The 22,421-nt window shown below is 41.0% G+C and overlaps 2 protein-coding genes across 2 annotated transcripts; one reads left to right on the forward strand and one right to left on the reverse strand.

Moving 5' to 3' along the window:
* Window positions 1-5,897: 5,897 nt before the first annotated feature.
* LOC148647058 (C-C chemokine receptor type 8-like) lies at window positions 5,898-6,770 on the forward strand. Its single transcript, XM_088609394.1, has one exon. The coding sequence runs from the start codon at window positions 5,898-5,900 to the stop codon at window positions 6,768-6,770; it is 873 nt and encodes a 290-aa protein (XP_088465520.1).
* Window positions 6,771-12,960: 6,190 nt separating this feature from the next.
* LOC148647059 (neuritin-like) lies at window positions 12,961-18,308 on the reverse strand. Its single transcript, XM_088608924.1, has 3 exons — window positions 18,076-18,308; window positions 17,160-17,328; window positions 12,961-14,612 (listed from the first exon to the last, which is right to left on the reverse strand). Exons 1-3 carry the CDS (start codon window positions 18,113-18,115, stop codon window positions 14,351-14,353), a joined length of 471 nt encoding a protein of 156 aa, XP_088465050.1. The 5' UTR covers window positions 18,116-18,308; the 3' UTR covers window positions 12,961-14,350.
* Between the last annotated feature and the right edge of the window lie 4,113 nt (window positions 18,309-22,421).

Genomic DNA, 22,421 nt, shown 5'->3' on the forward strand with positions numbered 1-22,421 from the left:
GTGTCCCAGAATAGTGATATCCTGAAAACTCTTCAATGCAATGAGAATGCATTGGAGATCCCACTAGTGTTTTTAGAGGGACAGAATTAAGATGCAGGGTCCAGAAATGAAATCACTATTCCCTTTGCAGTGTAAATTGTGCATTCCACTGCACAAATACAGATACTTATCTCAGCTCCCTGGAAACAAGCTGAAAGAGAGAACACAAACAAAAATAAATGACCCATTGGACCTTTTATGCCAATCTTAGGGTGATCAGTATCTCAGAAGGCATGGAAAAGGGCAAATCCTTTCCTGGTTATTTTATTGTAAAGTGCCTAGAGATGTATACCATGCATATGAAAGGCAGATTACTATTGCAGCATTATTTTTAAAATGTGTTAATTGTTATCCTTTTAAGAGTAATAAAGACATTAAGCAGTACAAAGACACAGATGGAAGTTCACTGCTATTCAGAAAAGTCATTTGCATTAAGGCAATGAGGCAGATGACCTAGGATAACACGACACAAATCTACACATATGACTTAACAAAGGCTGTCAAAGTGGGAGTTGTCCACTGGGTGTGTTTTGAGTACATTTGCATTGTAAGATGTTATTTTTAAAGCACATTCTTTGGATGGCATTGTTTCTGGATACAGTGAAGATTTTCTCAGGGCGTTACTGTATTATTCTGGTAAGAGAGATATTTATTTCTGTGATTCAAGAGGAGGGAGAATCACACACATTATTTTTTTTAAATATTCAGAAATCAATATGAACTTGTGCTTTAAAGGTGGTAGATCATCCTTTCTAACTGCAAAATATTCAGAAAGCTACTGCTATTGAAAGTTTGAGCCACTGCGTTTGTAAGATAAACCGATTTTTTTTGTTCTCAAAAGCGATCAATCTGAAGACAATCTGTTCTTGGATACTTCCTTCTTACTTCCAGTTGGATGTTTTCATATCCAACTAGGGGTGTATATAGTTACATTAAAAAAAGGAAACAAACAAAGATAGCTCATTTGATAAAATATTTCTGTAGTGTCTATTTGCACTGAGGTGTGAATGTGGATCATCAATACTGATGTTTGTTGACATTTAGTTGTTTTATGCAAATACTACATAATTATTTAATTGACTGTGTTGAGATATGGCAATGCTATTTAAATTTCTTTTCATTTTTCTAATTGATTTTAAAGGATCTTACTGCTTTCAATCAAATTAATCTGGGTGTGTCTAAACAGGAGGCCAGATGGTGAAATTTCACATGAGATTGACACAAAATCTGCCACAACATCTGGAAGTGCCGCCATATTCCTTTGCCAGTGAAAAGGTCCAAAATTTTCTGAACAAGACATTAGAACACTGTCTGTTGGGGAGGGGAGGAGACTTTTCACTCTATCTATAGGTGCATTCAGTGAACTCAGGTGGTTGAAATGGATGTCAAATAAGTGCACAGAGTCAGCTGAGAGCGGTGAATAGGGTGGAGTTTTTATGTTCTTCCTATGTTTGTGTAGGTTTCCTCTGGGTGCTCAAGTTTCCTCCAACTATGCCCAAAAACATAGATTAGCTGGTTTCTGGGAAAAATGTTCCTGAAATGGTCCTGGCATGAGTGTATCCGTGACTGACCTGAAATGAACTTACGTCCCATCCAGGGTATAACCTGCCTTGCTCCTGTTGCTTGCTCTGTATGGCTCTGGCCTCCCTCACTGTGACTCTGCACTGGATAAAAAGTAATGGATAAAATCTCTAGCAGTGATAACAGAAATGTAGCTGCCCAATCTGATAGTGTTCCGCTTCACAAGCAGTGGTAGGCTACAGTTATTCTTACTGATAACTTGTAACCTGCACTCGTCATAGAGAAGCTCATGGTTCAGGGAGTACATCTCCTCATCACCAGTGGAAGTGGGTCCTTACCAATCGACAAAATTGTAACATGTTTGTGTTACATTCAACGCGGCCCCCAAACAGCGCAGAGGACCCAAGACCCAAGAGCTAGGGTGTCACAGTCCAGGGGATTATCTGGCTCACTGCACCCGGGTGCAAGACAGGCTGGCACAAAGTCAGCCAGAGGCAATATTGCCTGCAGAAATCCATGGCCAAGGGTTGCATGGCATGTCAGACTCATCAGGTTTGGCCTGGATTCCTGAGGCTGGGCTCCTGGAAGCTGGGCTCCTGGGCAGCTGGAATTGCCTGGGATGCAGGCAGGTGGGCTGAGGAAGTGGAGCAGAGGGAAGGAACGTATAGAAAACAGGTGCAGGACAGGGAGAGCCTTGAAGAGCTGGTGCCGTGCTGGTTCCAGAGCATAGCACAGGACCAAGCTCTAAGGCCAGGCAGGATCCTCCTAGTTGGGGTGGTCATCCTCAAGGTGCTTCTATACCAGGCTGAACAGGGTGAGTGCTCATCAGGTGGTCTTCTCTAGAGACCATTCAGGGCGGAATAAGGTGACTAGTAGGTCGGGCCGAAGGAGTAGTTTGTTGAGGTCTGGGTACGAAGCTTGGAGAGGCCCTAGACATCTCAGCACTAGAGACCTGGAACGCTGAAGGGTGGCTCAGTACTGAAGTAATGAATGTTTTTTTAATGTCAATGCCGAACTGCAGAGGAGACCCCAGAACACCTGCTGTCAGATGGCTATTTGTTACAGACAGGTGCTCTTGTGTCTCGTCTCTCCTTGGCAATCAGGGCAAACGAGAGGCAGCAGGTGGCTCCCAGCCTCTGCTGTTTGCTGTTTGGAGCAAGGTTATCCACTGATCATTGAAATACTAATTTTGCTGTATGTTACAAACTAAAATCTTGAAAAACACATACAGTAATTTGTAATATAATAATTATGTTGATATTATTGTAATAGAACTCTAGATTTATCCACCTTCAATCTTCTTATTTAAAGTGACCTTTATTGCCTTATGTCATACATTATGTGTGTAAAGATGTTGTAAATTAGTGATTTTTTCTGACTTTTGTACACTTTAGGGAGGCTCTAATATATGGTTCAGTGTGATCTTTTTAAGTTGTATTATATAGCACATGCTGAGGTTTTCTTTGTTTCAGGCCAAACCAAATCTGAAAATGGCATCATTTTCACAGTCTCACAATGAGCAAGGTATTTGCATTATCCAAATGAAAAAAGAGGAAGGCGCTGAGATTTGGTGCCCACAGGAAACATGAGCTGCCTTGTTGCTTTTTCTTAATGTGTTTCCCATCCTGTAAGTGAAAAATCTACTTGAACAAGAACTGAAAACAATTCATCAATGCAAAGAACTCATTTGTCTCATCTTGCTTACTGGTTTACTGGTAGCTTATTGAACTGCAGTGATCATCTAGTCTCCTATTAAAGATAGATACTTTATTAATCCCGTAAGGGAAAATTGCAGAGCAACAGCAGTCAGGCACAATCAATGCAGCACAGTACAATGTAATAATACAATAATACAACAATACAATAATACAATACAAAAAATACCATCAGTAAGAAATGCAATTAAAAATACAGTGTAAACAATTGCACACAATACAAAATAAACTAGAATGTAGAGTGCACAAAGAAAATGTATTGCACAGTATAAATATATTACATAATCCACAAGCATATTACAAAAGTGTAAATATAGATAATTTGCCCAATTCACTTCCACATGTTGCACACCAGTTATAAATAAAACACCAGTTGCAAACAGAGGATTCAGGGTTAATCCAAAAATAGGTAAAAGTTGCCACTGCCCAGACACACAATGGAAGAGTTGTAAAGTCATATGGCAGAAAGCAAAAATGACCTTCTGTAGCGCTCCCTGTCGCCAATTGCTGAACGTGCTCTTCATTCTCACAAGCTTGTCATAGAGGGGGTGGGAGACGTTGTCCACGATGGTTATTAATTTGGATACCATTCTCCTCAGCCACTACATCCAAAGGGTCTAAATCAGACCCAGTGACAAAATTTGCTCTAATCCCAGAGCCCCGGCACACCACTGTGTAGAAAATTACACTCACCACAACAGATTGATAGAACATATCAAGCATCTTACTACAAACATTGAAGGACCTGAGCCTCCTCAAGAAATAAAGTCGGCTCTGGGCCTTCATGTAGATAGGTTCAGTGTTGGTAGTCCATTCCAGTCTATCGTCTATGTAAACGTGCAGATACTTGTATGAATCTACCATCTCCACATCACTCCCATGGATATAGACAGGAGTAGGTTGGACTCTCTTCCTCCTGAAGGCCACCACCAACTCCTTGGTCTTTGCCACGTTAATTTGACTGGTTAAGCCGTTAACCAGTCCTCCGTACTCTGCCTCCTGCCCACCCTTAATACATCCCATAATCGCACGACTCGAGTTGTACTTAAAATCCGAAGTATAGAGGGTAAAGAGGAACAGAGAAAGAACCGTCCCCTGAGGAGCCCCTGTGTTACTCACCACCTGTTCAGACACACAGTTCTGCAGCCTCACAAACTGTGGTCTGCCTATCAGATAGTCAGTGATCCATGAGATCATGGAGGTGCCCACTTGCATCTCTTCCAGTTTCCTTCCTAACAATAAGGGCTGAGATAGCATTAAAAAGCACTGGAGAAGTAAAAAAACATAATCCCCACTGTGCTGCTGACCCTGTCCAGGTGGGAACATTGTTGAGAATGTTCTTCAAACACAAGGAAGATATACACATACGTCTTCTTCATTTCCACTTGATTTGAGGTGATTTGCCCTTTAGGATTTTCTTTTGCTTGCAGTCTCCTCACCACCTCATTCATTCAAGACTAAAAGGATTACGTTCCATCAACACCTATCACACATTTTTTTTATTATTTTGTTGTCTTTAAATTTATCTTCCCCTCAATAAATATCATATGTTGTGAGGGGGAATTAAATTCAAAGATATTCAGGATAGGAAATAGGATGTCTTTATCTTTATGCAGAGAGCACTAGGAGTCTGGAGTAAAGCTCCTACCCATGTTTGTCAATCCATGACTGAATTGAATCATTAAGATGTGAGCTTGTGAACAAGCAATCTGGGCCAGATAGCCTCCTCTCAACCAGCTTTTTGGTTGTTCTGCTTTATTGTGATTCATTCAATTCACTGAAACATGTATTAACATCACTTTAGACCATTATTTCATACTGTGTTTAAACACATACTGTGTTTAAACATCTGTGTTACAGGCTGGAGAAATGATATCTCGAAATGGGGCCAACTAATACCTTGGTCACAGAGTAACCACAACTGTTTTCATTTTAAAAGGAAATAACTACATTTTACAAATAGGTTTTCAATCCCTCACACCATTCCTCAGTTTCATTCTCATGATATTTTCATCACAATGTTCTTTAGGCTTATTTGTCACAGGTTCAAGTCAGTCCCTCTTTCGCTCCCTCTGTCCTCCCGTCTCCACCTCTCTTTGTCTCTCAGTCTGTGTTCTTTCACAGAGCCCTGGTTCGTGGTGTCACAACAAGGAATATATCACACACCTTTTGCAAAGGGAGCTCATGTTTAGAGAGTAACACAGCTGTCACGTATCACGGCTCAGATGGTCACAGTCTAATTTGTTTTGGGGTACTTGTGAAGTGGTTCATACCTACAAAGTTTAGGGAAGCAGGAAAAGAAACAAAGTATTTATTTTCAAATGCTCGTGAAAAAACGCACATGTTTCTGCTGATTATGTAAGAGATTTAGGTCAATTAACCACAGGGGACTTTGTATTGTGGAGGTAATTTTAAAATAATAAAAAAAGCTCTTACAGCTTCTCTGGCCCTCAAAACACATGAGCACTCAGCAGAAGCTTACATTAGACTTCCTTCCACTCTCTGTCTCTTACCTTGCTTGAAAAATATGGGACTAACTTTTTTCTGTTTTCTTTTGTCCTTAAATTAGAAATCCAGAATCACCACCTTCAACACCTGCATTCCTGCATTGCATGAGTAAGGATGGGTACATCCTACAGGAACACAACTCTGCTCCTCAATAGCAGCTTGCCCAATATCACTGCCCGGCCATGGAGTGTGTACGCAGACTGTGAAGGCAGATTTGGTGGTGTAATGTTTTACCTAATAGCACAGAGCATCAACGTCGTTCTTGGTCTGCCAGCTAACATGATGGCACTGTGGCTTTTGCTGACAAGCACAAGCGACTCCTCCGTTTCTGACATCTTCATACTGAACTTGTCCTTCTTGGATGCTTTTTTTTGTCTAATGGCCCCCCTTGATCTGAGTAACATATTATTTCTGAATAACCAGAGCATTTTGCACGTCCAGCTTTTTGTCTATGGCATAAAGGACTGTTCTCCTCTCTTTCTCTCAAGTATTTGCTTGGACCGGTACATGGCAGTGATGCATCCCATCGCATTCTTGAAATTCAAGGGTCGCAAACAGCGCATCGCTTTATCTGCAGCAATGTGGGGGATCACCTTAGCCTATGCCATAGCCAAAGCTATCGGGGGGATTGAAAACCTTGAGAAGATATTCAATGTCACCATCCTGGCTTCCTTTTCATTCATGGTCTTCTGTAACACCTCAATCCTTTGGGCTCTGAGGAGATCTGGACCGGGGAAAGACGAGTTGCACCCCATGAAGAAGAAGGCCTTCAAGATGGTTCTTTTGATTCTGACCGTTACAGTGTTTAATTACCTCCCCCCTGTGGCTCTTTTCCCATTCCAGGCGTATTTCTCGACCACTATGTTCAAGTGTTATGTCAGTCTCATGTCTTTCGCCTGCATGGATCTCAGCAGCAGCATTCAGCCTTTGTTCTATCTGTTGAAAGACAGGATTCTGCACTTGTCAGTTTCAAAGGTGTGCTGTTAATGGCTTTATTTCAGCTGAAACTGCTGTGCTTAGAAATAGAGCATAGGACTAGCCATCCATTTTAAATAACTGCTCAGGCCAATCCAAGGTCACAGTGTGCAGGAGCATTCTTTCGACTATGGTGGGCAGAGCGGACAGCAGATCATTCACTTAAGCTTAGAAATGGAGGTGTCTGGTTTTACATGAATATGAATTAATGTTGTTCAGATCCTAAGGTACAGTACTTTTAAAATACTCCTCTCCAGAGTTAGAAACCTTATCATAAATTGCATAGCTGCCCAGAGTATTTGCCTCAGTTGTACTAGTGGCTGTTTATATTTCATCAGCTTTTGCTACCCAACAATTAGCGGCAAAAATCTCTGGACTTTTGCTACTGCACTAACTCTGAGGAAACCAGGTGTCGGTGTATGCCCCTCTCAGCCATTTAGACCATTATGTAGTATTTCTTGTCCCAAGATATAGACAGAGATTCAAAGCACATAAACCACTTATAGAACTCTTAAACAATGGTCAGCTGTTATGTTAGCTTAGCTATAGAGCAAACAGGTTAGTGGAAGATGCAGTCTCCCTGGGGCTCCATGATATATTTCAACATATATATCACCCAGAACATGTGCTCGGATCCTCTTTAGTGACTATAATTCTGCTTTTAACACAATCATCCCTCTCAAAATTTTTGATAAGCTAGCAGTGAGGGGTATTAATCAGCCTCTGTGTTACTGGCTACCGGATTTCCTTTCTGATATGAAGCAGGTGGCGAAGCTAAAGCATACCCTCTCTAAGCCTCTCAACCTCAGCACAGGTGTTCCTCAGCTCTCCTTTACTCCCTGTATGCAAATAATGGTATTTCATCAACACACACCTACACACACAACAAAACTTACACACTGGTATAACTCTTTCAAGTCTGGAACACACAGACGCACATCACTCATGTATACAGGTGACAATTTAGAACACCAGCTAACCAATGACAGCACATCCTTGGACTGAGTGTTGGAACCCCAGCAGCTGTAGGAAACTCACATTGGCCTAAAGAGAACACGCAAGCTCCACGCAGAGACCATGCTATAGAGATGCTAATTTATGGTCAAAGGCATGGGGAATATACTGGTTATAATGACCAAGAAATGACTTTTGTGGAAAAATATCTAGATATATAAACAATAAAACTTCCTATTTCTGCCATTATTTTTTTTACTGTATATCTGTGCTAAGATGTTTTTTTCAGTTTTGTTACAAACCATTTTTCTCACCTTGAAATGTACTTGTTTAATTAAATGAAACAAAAGTTTTATTTGATTTTCATTAAAATCACAAATGCACAGCTCACAGGTTTTACAATACTTGTTGGTGGTGTGGTGAACTAGTATAAAGTAAGTATGTTGTATGGTGTGATACCGCTCTTTTGGGACAGAAGAAATAGGGAAATTATTTTGGCATGACAGCATGTGCAAAATGTGAATTAATATGAGAGGTAGTATTCAGCAAAATTAAGTTCTCTGATATTCAAAATATTGCGGTATACTCCTAAAAAGATCAATGATAACAGCAAGCATTAAAATTCAAAACTCCAAGCCCGCTTTCCTTCATGCATTCTTAAATTTGCTTACATTTAAATATAATTTTGCCTTAGATAAAAATAGTGCAGGTTCCCTAATGCCTCATTGTTAGAGCTTGTGCAGGACACTGTGAAATCACTGGCTGATCTTTGACCACTTCATCCTATGGGGAATTGCAGTAAGCTGGATATTTAGCTCTGACTGGAATCACTGGTCTTTCATCTCTGGACTGTAGGACCCAAACTGCACACAGGGCAGAAGCTTTAACTGTTTGTCATTACTGGAGGCTTTAGCTACTGACTTAGCACAGCTGGCAGTACCACCTATCAGTGTCTTCTCATCTTAAATGCTTAACGCAAAAGTGTTTTTTTTTACCGTGGAGCTTAAGAGAGGAATACTGTACCTTTTCTCTGCTAGTGGAAAATAGGAGGAGGGAGTTGTCTCCTCAACATGATCCTTTACTGTAATGTTCATCATCTCCTCAGATACATACCTGTGCTGGCTCTCTTCTTTTTCATGTGTTAATGCACTTGATAATGTAACAAGCGCAGCTCTGCCCCACGTGCACCTCTAGCTTCAGAACCACTTCGGAGCGCTTGTCAAACAACACAGGACTCCAGAATACACAGTGGCGATGTCACCTTCTGAAGCAGGATCAGTACTGAATGATCCTGTTATTTTTTATTTAATTCACTTCTGTGTACACAGGAAGAATGGGAACACAAGAGCATGGATCTTGGTTGCGTTAGGGAGTGCTGGAAGGCCCAAAACAACCATGCTGAGCAAGTTTCAACATTTTGAGACATGACAAGTTTCATCTGCTTCTGAGACAGTGGCGGTGGGCCAGTTTAATAAATACTTGGCGTATTTATTCTCTTTTGTGCTAAGATGTGTCGGTTTTTTTCTGAGCAACTTTAAGGTAAATTGTGCAAAATCTGGAGAAGATAATTAGAGGGAGCAATCCCACAGCACTAGATTAGACCTGCGTATTTATTTATGAGGAACCAAATCATGAAACAAAGGGATCGAAGAGAAGGTAGGGACAGAAGACACCAATTATGATGGGTGATGGTGAAAGACCTAGCCGACATCACAGAGCCCTTAACATGACATTGACAATTTGTGCCAGTATTGGCCTACCAGTGTCAGAAGCTGCAGCTCATTCTCTCAGAAAACTGGCTGCTGTTAGTATATCCAGTATATGACAGAAGAGTCTCCTGCCAGCTCCTCATGTTAAAACCCAGTTGCCTGATCTTTTCATGTCTCTCTCAGCCAGCTTTAAAAGCTTAGCTGCTCAAGCACGTTCTGCATCTCTGCAGATCAGTTAAGCAGCCCATCTGTCAACAGAACTGTACAACACAGCGGCTCATTCACTTGCTGAGATCCAGGAATACCAGGAGGCTAGAGGGATGGTGTCAGAGCATCCCCAAGAGGTTCAGTAGAAGAAGTAAGTAGTCTCAGAGAACAGCCAGGGTGCTAGAATAGCCCCCTTAAAACCATCAATGGCTGAAAACTGCTCAATATCTGTTCCTGCAGTCATTGCTAGCCAATTTTGCCAGCAAACAAATTGCCTGGTGTGATTAATCTGGACTGCACAAACCAGAGAGCTAACATAGAAACTCTGGGAAGTGCATTTAAAACTCAAAGCAGGAGGTGCGTCTTAACACAAAGAGTTGTGGGAACCTGAGACAAGCTGCCCACAACTACTTATTATCGTTAACACCCTGGTTTTTTTAATTAAAAGTCTGGATGAGCTCCTTGGATCAGTTAGCTACTGACACCAAACAAGTGAGATGAGCTGAACCGTTTGCAGCCTTTCTTACTGTACTTGCTTTTCACTTTACAGATCATCTTCGATCATATATTCCTTTCAAAGAAACACAAAGTGTTGGGGGCTGTGTTGTCCCAAATCCAGACTATACGCAAATTGGACACTTACACTCCCAGACTTTCAAGACTATGAGTCAAGTGGAATTTGAAAATCCTGATTCAACTTGAGAGTATTAGGAGGTTACAGACAGGAGACTATTTTGCACATTTTGGTTACTGTCACGGTTGAAATCTGTCCTCTAGAGGGCACTCCTACCTCTTTCTGTTCATTTTAGTTCAATTATTTCCTGGTGTGTCTTGTTTATGTTTGGCTTTATAAGCCTAGCATCTCCGTAGCTCCTGGCTGAGCTTTGGAAGACGGACGTCTGAAGGCCCACCTACGACCAGGATTGGAGGAAGCCTGAGGGCAGATGCCTTCATCCCAGACATCCTGACCTCTGAGCCCGGGGCTCGGAGCGCCTGGTCCTGTAATGCTTTTATCTCTCTGTGTTCCTGGTTAATCTTTTTCCTTTTTCCCGGGAATTGTAATCGTCGTTGTCTCGGATGGATCTCCCGGCTCATGGAATATGGACTGTGCCCTGACTACCCCTTTTTGACCTGCCTAGACTTGGTTGCCTTTGCTTTTCCCTGTGCACTGGATCACTACTGCCAACACTCATTGTCTGTCATCACTGAATAAACCCTGGTGTGTCTTCCCTTGAAGTCTGTCTCCTGCCTCTTCCAGATTAAACCATCACACATAGGGTCTTAACAGCACACTCAATGAGAAGCTGACACAGATCCCATGACACCTATGGATCAGAGGATCACATCCAGGCATTGTTTGAAAGATTAAAAGCAATCAACAATGTAGTTATTCTCCATCCTAAAAGCACATATTCTTCTGAGTCACTGGGTCCCGACTTAATTATTGCCAATCTTAGTCCATCAGATTTTAAAACACGTCCTCTTATATATAATATTGTTAAGAAAGGCACTGCAGAGAACAGTGAATGTGGCGCAGAAGATCATTGGCTGTGGTCTCACAGAGATTAAACAGCTCTATGAGGACCGCTGCCAAGGTAGAATTCTGGCCATCACAGAGGAGCTCTTCACCCCCCTGACCTCAGGCAAGAGATACAAGAGCATACGGACACTTATTGGGGCAGAGCGGTGGATCTGTGGCTAAGGATCTGGGCCTGTGACCTGTGGAAGGGTGCCAGTTCAAATCCCACAGCTGGCAGAGAAATCCTACTCCACTGGGCCCCTGAGCTAAGCCCTTAATCCCGACTCCAGGGGCACTGTACAATGGTTGACCCTGTGCTCTAACCCCAGGCTTCTCTCTCCTTGTCTGTGTGTCTCATGGAGAGCAAGCTGGGGTATGTGAAAAGATAAATTCCTAATGCAAGAAATTGTATAGGGCTAATAAAGTTATCTTATCTTACAGTACCACCAGATTCCTCAATAGCCTCTACCCTAAAGCAGTGTAATTGGCTAACACATTTGGCCATGCCCCTCCTACACCATCTACCTCATTATAATTTTATTTATTGCACATCTGCAGTCATTGTTTACATGTATGCATTGTTTACATTTGAATTGTTTACTTATACATTGTCTTCTGTTTGTATATTGTCTTGATACACTGTCTGCACTTTGTGTTTTACACTTTTTTTAACAATCGAGATACTTTCTGTAAGTAAGAATTCCATTGTATACCTACATGTGCCGGTTACATACAGTATGGCAATAAAGTTCAAGTTCAAGTTACAGCATTAGGTGACTGAGAAGCGTCTCTTAGATAAAGTTTGTGACACTTGCAAGAGTAAACACTTCTAGCTTCAAAGCAAAGAGGATGTTTGCTGAGGTCTGGGAGGGTTCCCTGAGCAGAAACAATTGTAAAGTTTATCTTAGTACACCTAGGTAAGTTGGGGGTTAATGATTGCAAAGGAGCAGTATACACAATCAATATAAGATCACATTAAGAGCACAGAGAGACAAGAAGAACAAAGACAAGAAGAAAGGAATGAGAGAAGAAGCAGAGAAGATAGAGGAGTCCTCAGGAGTTGGGACTTGAAGGCAAGTACCCCTACTTCATGATCATCCAAACAAAACCTGACTGGAGCTAAGTATTTGAACCTTGTTATAGAGAGCTTGCTATTCTGTGTTTTTAGGCAACTAGGGTTTGCTGGGTAAAAGATACTTCAGTTAGAAATGCTTAGGTCGCATTTTTATGGATAGGGATACAGGCTCCCATTTATTTTGTGGCATCCAGGGTGCAGAGAGAGAGATTTAACTGCAGGTTGCATTGTATTTAGTTAGAAGGCAGCTCATCTCTTACGTGGCCTCTGTAGGATTTAAGAGTCTCGTGTATGAAAGGTGCTGTATTAAATGACACAGTGGAACAGTGACGAGCAGAGCTGTGATCTATTCGTGGAGTGCTACCTGCATAGGTGCTGTATGTTCTTCTCATGTTTGTGTGGGATTCCTCAGGGTGCTCCAATCTTCCATAGCCATTCTGGTAATTTAATTGGCCTCTGGGAAAATTAGAGTGCTGTGAGTATATGCATGCTTGTGTCTGTGTGTGCCCTGTGATAGACTGGTGTCCCACCCTCAGTGTATCCTGCCTTGTGCCTGTTGCTTGCCAGGATAGGCTAGAGTTAGTGTAAGAGAATGGATGGATGCATTACATGAAAAGTGCTTAGTAGTTTTGAATGTGCTTTGCCAGAGCCCAATTTAATGTCACCCTGCACTGCTGCCTTGGATAATTAGTTACTTAAGGCTTGAGAAAGTCAAATCTGAAAACAAATCAGAAACAGTTTTAGGATCTTTTCCATCTTTATAAAAAAAGATAACAAAACAGAATTGCAGGTTTAGAAAATACAGAGTAAAGGAAATGCATAGGATGATGGTGCTGAGCTTTCCAGTAATGTCAGTAATATTCCACAATTGTCTCATCTGCAAAACAGTAAGAAATCAAACAGTACAGCAGCTACACAGTGGGTGGTTCTCAGAACTGCAGTGTAGCTGTTAAACGAAGAGGTATGCGTTTCCAGGATTATTAACAATGGTACAGAACCTTGACAGTGCAGAACCCATCCAAACATTACCATGTTGAAACAAATTTTAAAACACATATTTATGTAATGTCTAAATCATACAGTATGTGTTACATTTCTGGAATTGCAAAATTGTTTATATTCTAATACCTTTTGGCACATGAGAATTCAGGCTACTAATTTCTTTCTCATTACTCATTAGCAATATTTGTTTTTTGGGGGGGGCGGTTATTAAATAGAACTTGAAATTATCACTTAATTTTCCATTAGGAATCCTTATTGATCCAACTGTCAAACCCATACTGCCAGTTTTCAAACCGCGCAGACATTTATTTTAGAAAAACAAAATGAATCAGAATGTTTTACATAGCTTTTCTGAAATCAAAGGTCTTATCATATATCCACTTTTAAAAATTCAAAAGCCAATTATTGGAGATAAGGTGCATGTACACTTTATGCACAAAGGCTTACTGTATGTCAATATGGAATATTGAAAATGCGATGGTCCCATCACAATTTGGGCTGAGACAAAAGGTTTGTCTTTACAGAAATACTGAAGTCCCTGTTGACTCTAATACACTGATGTGTGTTTTATTGATAGGAGCTGTGCACAGACAGTTGCACCTCATGTGGTGTATTGATCAGTGTGTCTTTGTGGTGTAGATCATGCAATGTGTTTTAGAGTGTGTATTTATTAAAGTTCCTGTGTTGCAGGCAGTGTATTGAGCGGTTCGATAGATACCATTTAGACACATAATCTTCACATTACCAGTTTTGATATCTGTATTGCACACATTGATTGCATCGCCAATTAGAGATTGCGCACCTCTAAGTTGTCTCAGAGATAAACAGAGCCATTGATCAGTTTGATCATGGAGTGACGCCAATGAGGTGGCTGATGGCTTCAATTGGGTACACAGAAGTTTCAACTGTGTCCTGAGAGTGTGTCCATAACAATCCTGTGTTTCTCTGTCTGTCTCACGTTCACTTTGACTTGTCTTTCTGCACTCTTACAATCTTTCTCCCTTTCTCAGTGTGCCTCATTGGATGAAAGCACAGTAAAAAAGTGTGCAAGTGGCTACGTTTGTGTTGTTCTCTCTCCCCATCTCTGTCTGTATGTGTTTCAGACAGAGTCGCCTCCCCTTCTCCTCTACAATTCGGCTCTCACAATGAGAGTGCCCCCTATGACTAATGCGAGAGCGATGCACCCCGTCTTTGTCTGGACTCGGGTTGCACTCGATCCGGTGAGTCGGTGCTGGCTGGACTGCTCCCGGGCCCGGCACACCTCGTAGAGGTTGCCGTGGAAACGCAGGTTCTCGGACTGGAGGCGCAGGGAGTCCCACACAGCCTGGACTTCCACACGGCACTCCGAAATCACTGCCATCCCACAGGCGTGGAACTCGTCCCAGTGACTACGAGAGAGACAGGAGGGTTAATCATGCTGTAATGGGCTGGGCATGAAAAAGAGAGGAGTCATACTGATGTACTGACTGAACCACACCAAACCGACTTAACCCATCAGTGTGCAACAGAGACAGAAAATAATTAATACAAACTGACCTGAATTGTATGCATTTAATTTATTATAAGTGTGATTTCCAATATTTTTTTTCTTTTCTTGTAAATTTAGAATCACCATCTTGTCTGTTATACCTGCCCATTGTGTGACCATATATGAGGGAGGAAGTTAGGGCAGACTCATAACATGTCAACCCCAGCCCCCTGCTGGGAGATAACAACTGATTGGATGAGGGGCACATCCCTCAGCCACAGCATAGCACTGTCTTGTAGCCTGCTGGGGGTGCTGTGTTGCTGAGAACCAAGAACTCCCTAGCCAACTCACCCTACTTTCATCGACATTCAGGTAACTGTGTGAAATCCAGTCACAGTCAGCTAGTGACATGACCCAAGCTTGAACCCACAAACTGCACTCAAGCAAGTGTCTTTACTGTTTGAGTCATGGTTCCAACATTTTTAACACGCTATTGCTGTGCTTTACTGCACTGCTCCATGAGTAAATTAAGGTGCCTTAGAGGCATTTACCATGACATGTCATCCAGTGTTCAGGGATCGCATGCCTGAGCTATGAACATAAAGGAAAAAGATTAACCGCTTCTTGATGAGTTAGGAATTGGTGAAAACATACTGATTAGCGGAGTAAAGCGTAGTTAAACACATTACAATTGCAGTACATACTGAAACACAGGGGAAATTCTGTGGGAAGTAATGGTAAATCTAAACAAATACAGTACTATAATCAAACGATAACCATGATAGCACAGGTTAGGTGGTTGTAAGACAAATTAAATTATGCGACCTCAACACAAAGCAGATTGACAGAATATGCTAGGCAGACAGAGAGAGAAAAGGGTTAATAAAGAGTCACTTTTCTCTTTCTCTCTCAATTCTGACATTTCATGTCTATTAATAATAAGACTAATCATGCCACAAGTATCTCAACTCTCCCTTTTCCTTTCCCTCTCCCATCTCAGGATTTTAACCACCTTCATTATTAACAATAATAAGAACTACCAACAAGCAACTTGTGAAGATAGAATTGTCATGTCTCCTCATTTCACACAAGGGCAAAATCAGGAGCTACAAGGCTCTAGACAGGGTAGGCAAACCTGTGTGATCACATTTCCAACACAATTAATAAAGGAAGTAGTATTGATCAATGTAAAAACTGCAAGATATTATTAAGGCAATAAAACACATGTAGATAATCAGATCCTCCTTTGAGTAAAGAGCTTCTGCAGTAGTATTTAAAGAGAGAGATACTGGAGGCAAAGAAGTCACTGTATCACTGTAGATGGTTCTGTACTTGAGCTTCAATCAAAATTGAAAAACCTTGGGGTTATATTCTATTCTGGTTTAACATGTGCAGCATACTGTCAAAACATCTTTTTTTCACCTCAGAAATATCACTAGACTACGTCCTATGCCATCACTAACTGTGGCTGAAAAGCTGATCAACACATTTGTGTTCTCTCGAATTGACTAGTGTAATGCTCTACTTGCTGTGGTATCTAAATCTACTCTGAACAAACTGCAGTATGTCCAAAATTGAGCAGCCAGAATCCTGACCAGGTCTAGTGCAAATGTTCACATTACTCCTATCCTGGAGTCCTTGCACTGGTTTCTGGTCAAATTCCGTGTAGACTTTAAAATCCTCACCTACAAGGCTCTGCATGGCTTGGCACCTCAGTACCTGTTTGAGCTATTATCGCCCTACTCCCCACCTCGCAACCTTCGCTCTTCTAATTGCTCTCCTTACTGTCCCCCAAGCCCGTCTACATTGTATGGGTGACAGGGCCTTCTCCTGTTATGCCCCCAAGCTGTGGAACTCTCTCCTCAAGGATATCAGAGAGTCACCTTCTCTAAACTCCTTCAAATCCAGACTCAAAATCCTCTTCTTCAGAAAAGTCTTTACTTAACTGGTTCCATTCTTCACCCCTCTGCTTTTCTTAGTACCACCATCCACGGTCTCCTCTATATATTGTAATTGTGTTTTATCTTGTGTATTCTTCTTATTTATTATTGTTGTCATCCTGTAAAGCGCTTTGAGAAGCCACATTTAAAGGCGCTATATAAAATAAAGTTTATTATTATTATTATTATTATTATTATTATTATTATTATTATTATTATTATTATCAGTCTTGAAAAGTACACAGCCATGTTCTATAGTACCTCTACACATACTGTATAGTACGCATTTAGCAATACAGTAATAGAAGTAATATGGAGCACACGCAATGCAGGAAGCCATCTTCTCTGTTCTTTATTCACATTCTCTTAACTCCATCACTTCCTTTGTAGTAATCTAACGACAGTGTGTGCAACTCCATTTAGATAACCATGCTTCACGAAGGCTAAGCTAGGAGGTGCATGAGCAATCGAAAATACACTACAAGCCACACACATGCGCATGCATGCAGAGAATCCGGGCGACTCACGCACACACGTTGTCTATGTCCTGCTCCTCCACCAGCTCCTCCTCGACGTAACGGCTCATGCTGTCTCCCAGGCGCAGGAGACACTCAGAGAAACCACGGTAAATGCCATTACAGTGTACCTCCCTGCGCCCCTCCACCGAAGCACCCAGAGATGGGAAGACGGAGCACGCTAACAGAGATTGAGAAAGAGAGAGGATTAATACAGACAAGTGCCTTACGTGACTGGGAAGATGAGAAACAATGTGGTTTACCAGAGGAACAGCAGATCTCAGGGAAGTGTGGAGAATTCAAAGCAATAATCCAACACATTAACATTGGATCAAGCCTGGGAGTTGAGAGAGAGGGAGGGGGAGTAGAGACTGTACAAATGATACCACACCAGAACATTAGCAAAGCCCAGAATCTGAGAGAAAGAACATTTGCGTCTATACTGGGGCTGATGAACAGCACACAGATTGGCTTTCACTTAGTCCCCTGTCCTGCAATGCCTAACTGCAATAGTATTACAACCACTCAAATACTTTTTTACAATGGCACAGCCTTTTTACAATCCCTAAGCCAGAAAGAGAAAACTAAGGACTTAGCAGAGGTGGATTGGTGTGCTTGGAGCACCCATAAAAAAGGTTGCAATGGGAAAGTACCAGTGTAATTAAGAGGGACTGTTATACAAGGAGATATTATTGTTGGAGAATTAGTGTTGCTTTATTCATTCCCTGTGATAAAGTAATGCTGTTCTGTGTTAATTGTCCAAAGTGTGTCTCTCTCACATATTTATTTTGTAGACAACCATTAAGAACTAGCTGTATAATCACAAAGCAATACAGACCGACACATGGAAATAGGATGTGTGGAGAACACAATGAAACACTGACAGAAAGACAGGCAGGTGGGTGGACAGATCCATCATGGTACTTACCAAAAAGAAGGAGTATTAAACTTCTTTGTGAGCAATCCATCTCAGAAAAGGCACGCACGACAGAAAATCAGCCCAATATACGTATGTGTGTGGCATATGAGTTAAATGAACAGAAAGAGGAAACAAATCATCGAGAGAGCTGACAGATGGAATGTATGGAAGAAAAGATGAAGAAAAGATGAAGCAGCTTGCAGAGACTAAGCACACAGAGGGAGGGGGAGCAAGGGGTGATGATGTGTGCTTAAAATTCACCAGGATTCACTCGGGAGTACAGAGCACATGTGTGAGAGAGAAGGAGCTGGGGGGGGAGGGGAGCTGTTCATTTTTATCACATAGAGATGGAGATAATGATAGAGAGAGATAGAGATACTGTAGGAAGACAGAGAGCTATATAGAGAGAAAGAGCTACTGTAGGTAGAGATAGAGAGATGAGAGATAAAGAGATAAAGAGCTAGATTGATAGAGTCATAGGGGATAGAGAGAGAACTAGAGATGGGATGTGGAGATGGATATTTGGATAGAGAGAAAGATAAAGATATAGATTGATACAGATAGAAGGATATGGGGTACAGAGACAGTCAGACTGCTAGAGAGAAAGGGGGGAGAGAGATGGAGAGATAGAGGGAGAGAAAGAGGGGATAGAGAGAGCTAGATAGAGAGATAAAGATCCAGTCTGACAGAGAATGAAGGGGGAATAGAGATGGAGAAATAGACAGATAGAGAAATAGGAGCTAGATAGAGGGCTGTATAAAGAGAAAGATTAAGATATAGAAAAGGATAGGGGGATAGAGAGATCAAATCCAGAATGACAGAGAGAAAGGAGGAAGAGAGATGGAGAGACAGAGGGAGAAAGAGGGAATAGAGGGAAAGATAAAGATAGAGATAGACAGACAGAAACAGGGATAGAGAGATGAAGAGATTTATAGAGATAGAGAGGATAGATCTAGATTTACAGGGAGATGGGGTGGATAAGGCAATAGAGAGATAAAAAGAGAGATAAAACAGAAATAAGGGGATGGATAGCTACTGTAAATTAACAGAGATTCACAGAGTCAGAGAAATAGATACCAAAAAATAGCAAAGAGATTGACATGTTTTAAACACTTTAAAATACTGAAACATATTTTTAATTTTAATCACTCTATCCTTGTGTACAACATAAAATCTTCATGTTGCTACACAAAAAGAATAATGCTTAACAAAAGGCCAATTTTTGTCCAATATGATATGAATACACTGCTAATTGAAACTCAAATAACACTCACAAAATACAACTGTGAAAAATCTTCACTCACACTTTTCTGAAAAAAGCATGCCGGTCAAGTCAGCTAGAGCTTTTGTAGCTGCAGCACTCTGCTTGTCTGAATGCTACATGTATTTGATATAAATAGAATTCTCCATTCATATTTCATTAACTCGGCACAGCACGAGAGCCTGAAAAGGGGGAAGGGGTGTTAACATGGATTCAGTGCCTGATTGGGAAACTGTGTACAACTGAGCTTCTGAGCCTGAAAAGCTGCATGTGTATTTAGGGGAGGTTATACAGATGCAGCCATTCAAAATGGGTGAGGTATTTCGCGGCATACCCCGGTGGGCGTGTCACAGTATCACGCGGTATCACGCATTTCACGTGTGTCACGTGACTAACTATCCGGCGTCGCCTTGTAAAACCGCCAGGGGGAGCTTAACCTCTCATGTACAGCATTTGAGCCTTTAATTTTGAACTGTGTATTACAGCATGTTAATCATCAGTCATTAAAATGTTGGTATATATTATGAAAGCAAGATTGCTCAGTTGGACAGAAGTACACAACCTACCTTTATCAGAAATATTTATGCATCAAAGCCTTTACTGAAGATATTACTAATAGTATTAATAATGGATGACTTTGGACAAGCTGTATACTCAAAGTATAATTTCTTTAGCACATTTGTACAAGCACTTGGAATCTGTCCAAGCCATACTTTGTCAGGCATTTTGTTTTACTTCAACGGGGCATAAAAACTTCCTTGCTTTTAACAGGGCGTTTCATAATTTCTAGCTACGAAAATGATTTAAAATGCGACACCTATCATTCAACTAGAGCTTAAAATATCACAAGGAAAAATACACACCGGTATTCCATTTCTCCCTAAACATTGTAAGCTTCGAAGTCTTTAACTAACGTGATACCGGAGTCAACAAGCATACTTTTAGAATTTGATTAAAAGGGAATATAATATGGAATCGCGTATCTAAAGAATTTAATAACGGTATGATTATATCCGTGTACTGCGGCAGGACTGTGTAAGGCTGTTTCGCCTACCTGAACATGCGAGCTGTCTTGTAGCCTACTGGTCTAGGTGCGTGACTTCCAACTGGTAGGTTGTGTGTTCGAATCCAGCTGGTGCTGGACTTTTATTTTAACAAACATTTCTTCGAAAAAATAGGTAAGCGATATTATGGACAATCAATTGACTTTTATATTTCAAAATATCGCAACATGATCGATATTTGCGATATTTTGAATATATCTTCCCTTCTGACAGTGGTTCCTGCTTCTATTGTGTGTGTGTGTGCAACAGTAAATTTTTATAGAGAAATGGAGGCGGGACAGTATGCGTTACAATATAAACATTTATATTGATTTAAATCGTGTTCTGATTTAAATCGCAAACGCGTGTTTAATTATGTGTTTTTTAATCATGATCAGGCTAATGCATTTCTACATTTTCTGTATGAACCAGCTTAGAGGTTCATACAGAAAGACAGCTTGTGTTTAAATTGAGTGTAAGGTAATTTATGCTTCTAAAGTCATGGTCAGTATTGTTGTACTGTGCTGTACTGTGTCACATTATTTTATAGCGTTTTTATTGCGTTATTAAATCCGGTGGCGCTGTGTTAGTTTCCTGACTCACATTATTTAAACTGCGACACTGATCATTCATCTCTAAATAAACTTTATTTTATATAGCATTTTAAGCGAATAGGTAATTAGATTGCTCATAAACCTAATCACTTTTTCTTCATAAACACAGCGTGATTGCTCTCTGAAAATGCTTTTCCTTTATTTTTAAAGTAGGCTCAGATTTCAACTATAGATCGTATTATTATAAACTTTCTTGGAAAAATGTATTTTATGTAAACCATGTTTGCTATTGTTGTAACAGAAGAAATAAGGTTCTTGATCCCGAGATGAAGTGAAACAGATGAGTTTATTGCATGCAAGGAACAATAAAGCCGAAGTCTTGTTTCCCGCAAGAAACAACAAAACCGAAGTATTGTTCAACGTACTGTTACAAACTTTTGGGTTATATAGTGTTTTCTTCTCCGTTTCTGACGTCACTCGGTATGATGGTAAAGAGGGGGGTTCATGGTATTTGGCCAGTTTACGATGTTCTGGGCAAATGGTCAGTTTTAACATTACACCCAGGGGGGTTCCTAGCTGGCATCTGCAATCCTTATCAGTTAACCCCCTTTCCTGCCATAAACCCCTGCTTGTGACTTGGAAGTCTAAACCCCCTACAGAAAAGATTAAATTCAAACCCCCGTCTTCACATCTTTCTTCATTCCCCCCTTATAAAATATGGCATACGTCAGTGTAGCCTATTTTTATACATACAATGTCAGGGCAGATCTTTCCTTTCTTGGCGAACAGGTATGTATTGCCATGACATTGTACGTTCCACGGTTATGGCAAGATGTGATACATGTTTTTGTGCACGTGATGATTACAATTATACATATAAACAATACTACTCCTACAGATAAACACTATAAAAAGGTTCCACCCCAGGCCCCAAACACAGACTTTACCCAAGGCCCAATTCCCCAATTTTCAGTATAATAGTCCTGATATTTCTGTCCCTCATTGTAAATGTGTTGGGCCAGATCTGAGATGTGCTCAGAATTATCAGGAATATATGTGCAGCATTCAGTGCCAATTACTGCACAAGTTCCTCCTTGGGCCGCCAGTACATAATCTAAAGCTAGTCGGTTCTGCATGGCCACTGTTCTGAGGGCTACCATCTCATCATTAACAGCCTTCAGACTAGATGAGGTAGAATTTGCTAATTCTTCTAAAGTCGAAGCCATTTGAATTAACTCTCGACTCAGAAAGTTCATGCCGGCTTGTGGAAATATTATACCTAAATAATATTCCCAATCAGCCAATTTTCTTTGTGGTCTGTGGTTAGGTCCGAAGGGGGTGTGGGTTTGAACACGGATATGAGGAACCACATATCCTAAATAACATGAGCCAGACCACTGGGCTGGCAACCATGGGTAGGCTCGTTTTCCACAAATGAAATATGTTCCGTTTGGCGCTCCCCATGCCTCTGAAAATAAGAAACTTATACCGAATTGT

Source organism: Lepisosteus platostomus, chromosome 16, assembly GCF_059453375.1.
Source record: "Lepisosteus platostomus isolate fLepPlt1 chromosome 16, fLepPlt1.hap1, whole genome shotgun sequence".
NCBI lineage: Eukaryota > Metazoa > Chordata > Actinopteri > Semionotiformes > Lepisosteidae > Lepisosteus > Lepisosteus platostomus.

Bases quoted from the DNA above. Each gene is read 5' to 3' on its own strand.
- LOC148647058 (XM_088609394.1), top strand. From the start codon at position 5,898: ATGGGTACATCCTACAGGAACACAACTCTGCTCCTCAATAGCAGCTTG.
- LOC148647059 (XM_088608924.1), bottom strand. From the start codon at position 18,115: ATGGATTGCTCACAAAGAAGTTTAATACTCCTTCTTTTTG. The intron at 17,329-18,075 runs GTAAGTACCATG...AATCTCTGTTAG, and splicing joins TTTAATACTCCTTCTTTTTG to CGTGCTCCGTCTTCCCATCT. The intron at 14,613-17,159 runs GTGAGTCGCCCG...TCTCTCTCGTAG, and splicing joins GACATAGACAACGTGTGTGC to TCACTGGGACGAGTTCCACG.